Below are 10,359 nucleotides of genomic sequence, written 5' to 3'. Positions count from 1 at the left end.
CTCTAAAAACAAATTTTATTTCTTTCCTGGACTTGTTTTTGTTTCTTTTCACATTTGAAACTTTGTAACCAATAACAGTAGGACAAAGGTTAGCTTGTGAGCTCGAGAAACAATTTTAGAAAACTCTAGAACAACAATGATTAACAAAATGAGCTTGAAGCTCCTAAGTTATAAATTATTCAAGAGCACCACTGCTCACTTCAATAAATCTTCAAGGAGACTGAGTTCCGCAATTTACTACATTCACACGAAGCGTCTTTGCTTTGCATACTTAAGTAGGAGACTATTCTCCAAAATTTACAAGTTTCAGCCTCTCCAGTGCACAAACTAACTTTTACAAAACAAACAGTATTGACTGTCTTATCCACTCAACAGTCTGATTTACATTTAAAAAGGATAAGAATAATAGTAGTTAACTTTAACAGGGATAATAAGTACCCATTCTACATGGCCTTAGTGAAAAAAAAAGATTAATGTTATTGGCCAAAAACTAAAATATATTAGAAGGCGAACAGTTGCGCTTCTTTGAAATTCTCTGAAACATTATTAAAACCCTATGTGGGCTTTATGGCCCGACGTTACAGAGGCTAAGCCCATTCTACGGAGGTGACTAGATGGAGAGAAAGGTTTAATAAAGATACATTTTAAAGATTACAAAATCATAGTCACCTCAACATCAAGTTGAAGGGGAATAAATGAGGGTACACACTCTTTATTCCCTAAGTCTGACCAAGGTCTTAGACCTGGCTTAAAGACTTACAGAGTTACATTAAGAAAAAATTTTGAAACCTTCTCCTTGAGTTAGCTTTCTGAGACTATTACATCATTAGAACATATCTGGCATTACCTTGAGCTGGAGGGCCTTTCGGAGATGGGTGAGGCGCATCCCCTGCCTCCTCTATGAACACATTCCTCTGCTGGACTGGAGCAATCAAAAGACAACATGGCCCGAAAGGTTCCAGCTTTTATAGCTGAGAGGAAGGTTCCAGAATTATCTGGGCCGGATCTCTGAACACACTCACAATTTTGATTGGTTCAAAAATTCCTTACTAGCTAACATATTAAGTCAGTGGGAAGAGAGAGAAGTGTTGATAACCTTAGAACACCAAAAACAATCTACAAACAATTCAGTTTTACCAACTAATGACTACAAAATTTCTCTTGAAAATTAATTGTCCATCCTCCCACCAGAGGGAGCACCTAAGTTGACAGTGGGAATCAACATCTATATCATCTGATGGCCAAGCAGGCATCAATTTTTGGTAGTGAGACAAAGTCTCTCATAGTGCATTGGCACTGCCGGTGGCTACAATTAGCTTACGCAGTGGCCTCCACAGTATGCACTAGCCATGCGTCTTGGTAGGTGTGCTAGGTACCAACTGATGAGCCCAGCCTAGCACACGGGGGCGAAACGCTGGCAACCAGGAATGAGTCAGCTGGAAAATTTAGTAGAGACATCTGTCGATAAAAGTTCAAACTTCTTCTGAAATGAGTTTCACTGATCGTATTATAGATCGCCTTCTAAAAGGCACTTAGTGTGAATGTACAGAGTTGGTGTACCTTTGGTACAATAATGATCAATAGTAAATTGATCTGTATTGACAACCAATATATCACATTAAAAGGTCAATTACATATGAATGTCCACCTCGTCAACACTAATATAAAATTTATTACATTTTCAATAAACCAAACACGTTTTAAGAACCAAAGTTCTCTTCTTCAATGGCTTAATTGACCTTTTAATGTGATATATGTGTGCATTTTACGTTGTGCACATACTGGTACACTGAAAGATATAGGCTATCGACCATTTCTAGAGATGAGATGAGAGTATCAAAAGGTGCGAAAAAAAGACAAGAACAAATACAAAAATATTTTTTACTGAATTAAAATGTGTGTAATACACCAGAAACAAACATGAAAACACTTGTACTTGGGTACATAAACGTATCAATGTAGACCATTATTGCAGATCACACTCCTAAAACAAATGTTAGCTGAAGCCTTATATTTTGGACCAGTGGGTTATTAAACATCGTATTCTGATCACACTCTTCGATCGTGAACTATCTGGGGGTTAAACTCGGACAGGTGTGAGAAATGACTTTGACCGCCATCTTGACTGTGACAACACTGATCAAACTGAACCGAAACTCAAAGGTTCGAGTTTCAACAAACACTGTTTCAACCAAGACTGACTCCAATCCAATCCAATCCAACATATGCGGTACAGCTGAAAGATGCAGATGCTTGTCCACTTCCTGGATTTTAATTTTGTCTTCATTAGTAAGCAGTTTCATGACTTTTTCAGTATCTATACCTGAGCTACTACAAGAAAAATATGCACCACACTAGTCAACTTTACACGGTTACATTCCTAATACGTAAGCACGCTATCAAGCGACAAATATTCACTACCCTTCACTGTATCACTCACAATTCAGAATTAATTTCTAACTTCTGAATGGACTGTGAAATACAAGCACAAACAAGTTTACTTAGTTATTAACCCTTTACAGGGCAATATGAAACTTGGCATCATTCATGTTTTGCCGTTCAAATGTAAGACATGAACAAAAATATTTCAAAGGTCCTCAAATGGTGGATTTTTGGAATGGCGAATTATTATACCACTGCCCATTCCTGCCAACCATGTACCTCAAATAGGCAGTAGTATAATAATTTACCACCTCAAACTAAAATAAACATTACAAGCATTTAGGGCTGTACATATCGCAAACTTTATTTTAGCACTATTTACAAGAAAATAATATGTAAATGATTGCATCAGGTTTACTGTACAGTACGAAACTTAGGAAATTGCAGAATACAAAACCGCACAACTTCTGTTGAAAAGGCTTGAAACATATTTTATGCAGGGCGACATTACATGTTTTGCAAATACAGTAATATTACTCTGTTTTTTATTATGTAGCCACTGTCACAATACTGTCTATCTAGTAATATGGCGGCAAACTAGTACAGACAGCCGTGTAATTCATGCACACAGTCACTGAAGAGTCTTTTGAATAAGGTTAGTACCACTCAATGTATTTACTCATTTCCTAAATGCAATATATTGCATATTATGCCATCGATCACAAGTAATATACCATGGCGGTAACTTCTGTTACCTTTTTACAGAATAGAGCTTACCGGTTCGTATACACAAACATTGTTATATTTGGTAAGTGGTAATAAATATGAACTTCCGAACAATTGCAACATTATTTCTAATGCTCTTAGATGAACCAATAAAAATCACTTGATTTAACAGATAATCTTTTTACTGTTTTGTTGTTGTTTGAGTCATCAGTCCATAAACTGGTTTGACGCAGCTCTCCATGCCACCCTATCCAGTGCTAACCTTTCCATTTCTACATAACATCTGCATCTTTTGTCTGCTCTAATCTGCTTTCATATTCATACCTTGGTCTACCGCTAGCATTCTTACCGCCTACACTTCCCTCAAAAACCAACTGCACAAGTCCTGGGTGTCTTAAAACGTGTCCTATCATTCTATCACTTCTCCTGGTCAAATTTAGCCAAATCAACCTCCTCTCACCAATTTGATTCAGTATCTCTTCATTGGTGATTTGATCTATCCATCTGACCTTCAGCATTCTTCTGTAACACAATTTTTCAAAAGCTTCTATCCTCCTTCTTTCTGAGCTAGTTAACGTCCATGTTTCACTTCCATACAATGCCACACTCCAGATGAAAGTCTTCACAAACATCTTTCTAATTCCTATTTCAATATTTGAAGCGAGCAAATTTCTTTACTTTTCTTGTGCTAGTCTGCATTTCATGTCCTCCTTACTTCTGCCATCGTTAGTTATTTTACTACCCAAGTATCAACATTCATCTACTTCCTTTAAGACTTCAAATCCTAATTTAATATTTCCTGCATCACCTGACTTTGTTCGACTACACTCCATTACTTTTGTTTTGGAGTTATTTATTTTCATTTTGTACTCCTTATCCAAGATTCTGTCCATACCATTCAGCAATTTCTCCATATCTTCTGCAGTCTCAGCCACAAACGATAATAGCAAGCCATGCATGTGGGGGAAATAAATACTACTTTAGGACAGCATTTTTGTATTGCTATTTCATGAAAATCAATGACATAATATGCAATATATTGCATTGGGAGATGAATAAATACATACAGAGCGGTACAAACCTTATCTGAAAGACTCTTCAGCGACTGTGTGCATGAATTACACGGCTGTCTATACACAGGCACTAACTACAACAAAGCGTGCATCCGGAATGGGCAGTGGTAGATTATTTTACCACTAGGATGCATTTCATTAGTTTGCTGCTGTACTACTAGAGAGACTGTATTGTGGCAGTGGCTACAAAGTCAGCAATTTTAACTCCACAATTACATCAGTTTAATAACATGTTCACTCAAGCAGAAGACAGATCTTTGAGGGCTGGTAAATTATTATACTAGTATAGCGGGTTAAGCAATATCACTGAAAACCAACAAGCAAATCTGAACTTCCCTGAGGCTAACGACTCCTCCCCCCCACCTCAAAAGAGTGTAATTTACTCCGGAATGTTCAGGAATCCAAGGCCTTTGCCCATTTCCTCGCAACTTCCCCCAATCTGCCTCCTGTGGTGAGGGCTTCTTACCTGTGTTGGCAATCACGTTCCTTTCACAAAGGATGACAATTAACATTTTCAGGGCTAGGAAAACCGTGATCGTAGTAGTGATCGTAAACCGTAATAGCAAAAATTTCTGGCATGATAAGCGAGGTAATTTTTGCATAGATTAAATACGATGTGAATCGGGACTTCGAATTTACAATGTGCTAAGCGAGAACACACCTTAATGAGAAACACACTAACGAGGTTTCACTGTATTTTATTTGGTGATCACTGAACATTTTAACGGTATGTTCAGCAGTGTAAACAATTTTAGCTACTTTATGGTTAAATCTGGCCTGTTTGAAAACCCAAACAGCCAATACTAATCCCACAAGTCACCAGCAACTTTCCTAGCCATTTACTTTTCCTTATTAGCCACTTTCTAGTCATGGTTATTTTCAATTGCCCAGTCTTCAATTTACAGTAAGTGTTTCCCTTTTTATTTTAAAATAATTTCAGAGCACATTTTTAAAAATAAAAATACTGTGACAAACATTTTGAATAGGATGCCTGAAAATGCAGAAAATGATAGTGTTTGGAGTCAATGAAGTTCTAAAATAAGTAGCCAGTTAATGAATTGGCCAATGACCTTGGGGTATGATGTAAAGATTGACATTGTTGAAAACCGGTAGAGAACTAAACATCATGAAATGGGTCAATCAGTCTACCACTACAGAATTTCGACAAATATGCCACTGGGGAAAATACATTTTCTGAATCAGGTTCATTGGCTTTTTCTGTTCTTATGTTGTCTCACTCAGATGTGGACATGGAGCGAGACTTTAGCCCGGGATAAATGTTGTGTAAAACAAACTTAGAAAGAGAATGAAAATAAATATACTCTATCAGCAACTTCCCCAAGTGTGAAAGTGTTGTTCTTATGAAATCCCATCCAATGTTGTACAACATGTTTGAAAAAACACAGCATCTGCATACAGAACGTGAAAACAGCAGAGATATCCCAAAGTGCTGAGGTGGGAAATGATACCAGAGGAAAGAAAGTCATATCTATTTTTGTTAGGTGAATTTATGTTACATGGTATTGTATGAATGAAATTAAAGTTCTACTTTCTGTCTGGTCATAACTAGCAGGTCCTCTCAATTTAGCTATTTCTGGCCAATTTTATTAGTTTTAGACACTTGCCCTTATTAGGTGTTGGCAACACTGAATGTATTGTTCTGCATGATCATAATTGGATTGCTATGCAGCATAAGATCATAATCATATACATCAGGTTCATTCTTCCATGCAGTTGAGTTTAGAAACACAGAAATGTAAGTAAATTTCACCTACTGTCCTCTGTAGACAACCGAAGTTTCTTGCTAGGACCTCCAGCGTCTACTTTTTCTTTCACTCTTGGTACATTGCCTGCTGTCGAATTACTGGCAGAGACGACGATCCCCTCATCTCGCTCTAATAAACTGTCTATTGGATGGGGTACAATAAAATCATCAGTGGACTCTAGCTCTTTTCTTGATCCATCCAGCTGACATGAGGAATTTAACTGACTAGAATTTTCCATCTGATTTCGCATGGTTTTGTTGGAAGCTACTTGTTGAGGATTTGATCCTGTTATCGAAGTATTGTTAGTGGCTGGAGTGCTTTGTGAAGCAGGTTTAGCAAACTGAAGATTCTGTTGCTGGGATTCACAATCCTGAAGAACAAGTCCTATTTGAGATGATCCACTCTCTCCTGATGACCTCATATTATCGATGCCAGTCTGAAAAATATTTACGTGTGTCATAGGAGACAAATCTCCAATATTTAGCAAAGGGCCTGGAAAATGGCTTGCAGAACATGGAATGGAGACAGGCAATAAACACAAACTTCCCAAGTTATCAGATAAAACATGTCTGTTGATAGGGTGGAAAGTAACTGGATAGTTACTTGTAGACAGAGACTGCTTATGAACGGGTGCTGAATTAATATTTGAAAGGCTGTTTGTCTTAATTACAGAGTTATCTGGGCAAACAGAACCTGCAGTTTGACTACCTGATAGTTGGGCTGAACAGACTTGGGTGCCAACTGATGATACAGAACATTTTGGTTTACCCATTGAGGTATCATGAATTTGAGGTATGGAGCATCTAGAAACTGATACATTCACAATCTCTTGAAAATCTTCAGTTCCTACATTCTTTCCGTCACAATTGATTCCCATTTCCAATAATGTAGGACGGCCCGTCAGTTGTAGACGTAGTTTAAGGATTTCCGAACGCAGAATAGCATTTTTCTTCTCGGCTGCAATACGTTTGCGTTCCTCAAAGAGTTTCTCCAATTCCAATAGAAGTTTCTCTTGGCGCAAACGCAGCAAGGCAATTTCCACATCTCTGTAAATAGAACAACACATTTTTGATTATCATTATTTAAAGAATTTAAATACAAAGGGTGATCAAAAAGTAAGGTTACAAAGCCTGCAGTGAAAAGTGTACATGTTATTTCATACAACTGATACAGCCAACTGATAGTATATACATTAGGTTATTTTTCGACATAGTCTCCACACTGGTTTAGGCACTTGTTGCTTCATGGGATGAGTTTGAATATTCCCTCCTAGTAAAAATCCTGTCCTTGCGTGTTCATCCACGTTCATACTAGATCAGTTTCAAACAAATATATAATACAATAGTTTGTAAAATAAAATGGTACTGATTAGGCGGAGCCGAAAACTTTGCTACAGTATTCAGCCACGTTGTCACTAGGTATTCACCTACTCGTCTGAAGCTAATTGTCGGCGTCCTAGGTGTTCCTTCAAGTGAGGAAACAAGTGAAAGTCGCTTGGAGAAAGGTCCGGGCTGTCGGAAGTGTGGTCGATGATGTTCCAATGATACTGCTTCTACAGCGTGGTGTCTAATGGGCTGCATGAGGTCGCACATTGTCACGAAGGAAGATGATGCCTTCAATGAAAAGCCCTGGCCGTTTCCTCCTGACTGCTTCGCGCAATTGCCTCAAGGTTTCGCAGTATCAGTCAGAGGTCACTATCTTAAAACCCCTGTGGGTGGGGGAGGTAAAATAACACCCACGGTATCCTCTGGCTGTCTTACGAGGTGACTAAAAGGGGCCCCAGGGACTCTCAACTTGAGAGTGTGGGTTGCCAACCAAAGGGCTCTTAGCTAAGTCCTAGCATTGCTTCTGCTTACTTGTGCCAGGCTCCTCACTTTCATCTATGTTATCTGACCTCGCCTGGTCAACTCTTGTTCTTTTCTGACTCCAACGGTATTAGGTTGCGAGGCCTACGGAGTCTTTCATTTTCACGCCCTTTGTGGCCTTGTCTTTCTTTGCCGACACCTTCATTTTTTGAAGTATTTGGATCCCTTCCATTTTGTCTCTCTGATTAGTGTTATAAAGAGGATGGTTGCCTATTGTTACTTCCTCTTAAAACAATAAATCACCATCACCACTGCCCTCTTTCCAAAAACTCCACGAGTATGTCACCCAAACTGTCGCAGATCATTGTGGCCTTCACTTTCCCGACAGACAGGATCACCTTAAATTTCTCTGTCTTTGGAAAGGAGGTGTGTTTCCACTCCACTGACTTACTGCTGGAGGTGTAGTGGTGGAACCATATTTCGTCGCCCTTGACAATACGATGAAGAAAACTGTTCCCTTCCATAAAGAACCATTGGAACAGTTGCAGACTTACCCCCATGCACTTCCCCTTGTGTTGGTTGGACAGATTTCGTGTAACCCATCGGGAACAAAACTTTCCGGTACTGCAGAATATCACGAACAATGTGATGAATGCTTCTGAACGACATTCCCAATAAATTATCCTTGATATCTATGCCTATTCCCAATTCTACCGTCATATGCCGTAACGTGATCCTCCTCTGATCCTCTACACTAGCTGTACACAAATCTGTTGATGCCGTGCCGGGTCGGCCACTGCGATCTTCGTCTGTGATATTTTCTCTACCAGCTGCAAACTTTCTACACCATTCTGCGACATGTTGACGAGACAGTCTCTCCATAAACCTCTACCGGCTGCCAGTAAATTTCAGCCGCGGTTACATGTTTCGCCCACAGAAATCGAATAATTGAGCGGAGACCAGTTTTCCAAACAAGTCGCTGTTTGTGTTTACCTACAACTAGCGCTGTAGATAGTGGGCGGCTAAAACTCTGCACAGTTGTCAACCGCACGTATTAGAATTACCACACACTACTAATTTCTCTATAACAGACAAAACTCCACAAATATCGGCCTTGTAACTTTCGTTTTGGATCATCCCTCGTAAAATTGCATATATAACCAGTGCTTGAAGTGGGATTTTAAAAAAGTGACAGGATAGTTTATTCTCCCAGAAGAAACACAATATTCAATCAAATCACTCAAACATTCAATCCATTTTCCCTCCCTGTCTTGAATAACTGTTACGCTGAATTCTAGCATTAATTAATGGCATGTGGCCTCTGGAGAGGCCTGGTGCAGGTCTTTCAAATCAACACCTATAGGTGACCTGTGTATATGTGAGGATGAATTCTTATGCTGAAAATAGCACACATTAACGTAATAATATATCGTATGTATATGTACCTTTAAATATTTGCCAGGTGCTTGCCTTGTCATAAGCGTGACATCTTCCTGCAGACACTAAAATCAAACCAAACCCTGTCCAACCACAGGCCCGAACGGTCATGGCCTACCAATGGACCGCTGCTCAGCCCGAAGGCCTGAAGATTTTTTTTTGCTTTACGCCACACCGACTCAGATAGGTCTTATGGCGACAATGGGATAGAAAAGGACTGAGAGTGGGAAGGAAGCGGCCATGGCCTTAATTAAGGTACAGCCCCAGCATTTGCCTGGTGTGAAAATGGAAAACCATGGAAAAATTCATCTTCAGGGCTGCCGGCAGTGGGGTTCGGACCCACTATCTCCTAGATGCAAGCTAACAGCTGCGCACCCCTACCCATACGGCCAACTCGCCTGGTGGCCTGAAGATTAAGAGGTGTCATGGGGTCAGGACGACGAATCCTCTTGGCCGCAATTCTTGGCTTTCAAGACCGGCGCCGCCATCTTACTGTCAGATAGCTCCTTGACTGTAATCATGTAGGCTGAATGGACCTCGAACCAGCCCTCAGATCCAGGTAAAAATCCCTGACCTGGCTGGGAATCAAACTGGGGGCCTCCAAGTAAGAGGCAGGCACACTACCCCTAAACCACAGGACCAGCGTCTGCAGACATTAAACAATGTTTATAATTACATGAAAATTACTGCTTTTTTTTTTAACTCCTCCTTCACCTAAAATTTGGCATTAAAACCACTGTATGGAACTCCAGCTAATAATATAAACATCAAATTGGCTGCTGTTTCCAGGAGTAATGAATTTCTAAGAGGGTGACAGACAAACACATTGTGACGTATGGTATTTATCAAACTTTGAATTTTAAAAGGGATTTGCCATGAGTTTGACATGTATTTTAAAGCATGCATCAATATAAAATAAATTTCGGTATAAGTTCTCAAGCAAAGAAAAGATATGGGATGGTGCTGTCACTATCAGAAAGTAGCAAGATGTTCTGAATGCAGTAACAAGAAACAGGATGCCATCCTGCCCCTATCTGAAGCACTGTATACGACACAAATTTCTCAACAATTATATCCTTTTTTCTTTTCTTTTGTTAGTCAATCATCATCATAACCAAGGCCATACCCAGCGGGGAGGTTTGAGGGGGGGGGTCAAACATCCTCCAAAAT

At 39.5% G+C, this 10,359-nt stretch overlaps 1 protein-coding gene across 3 annotated transcripts in view; it reads right to left on the bottom strand.

Moving 5' to 3' along the window:
- Positions 1-4,743: 4,743 nt before the first annotated feature.
- The window catches only part of LOC136883687 (uncharacterized), a 101,858-nt gene continuing 96,242 nt past the window's right edge, over positions 4,744-10,359 (bottom strand). For all 3 annotated transcript variants that reach the window (XR_011018879.1, XM_067155989.2, XM_067155988.2), the window contains exon 3: positions 4,744-6,993. Coding sequence is in view for 2 of the 3 variants with exons in the window: in XM_067155989.2 (XP_067012090.2) it covers positions 5,949-6,993 (1,045 nt within the window). In the remaining variant the exon portion in view is untranslated. The remainder of the gene's footprint in view (positions 6,994-10,359) is intronic.

The sequence above is a fragment of the Anabrus simplex genome, chromosome 1, assembly GCF_040414725.1.
Source record: "Anabrus simplex isolate iqAnaSimp1 chromosome 1, ASM4041472v1, whole genome shotgun sequence".
Lineage (NCBI taxonomy): Eukaryota > Metazoa > Arthropoda > Insecta > Orthoptera > Tettigoniidae > Anabrus > Anabrus simplex.
This window is presented reverse-complemented; position numbering and strand designations above follow the sequence as displayed.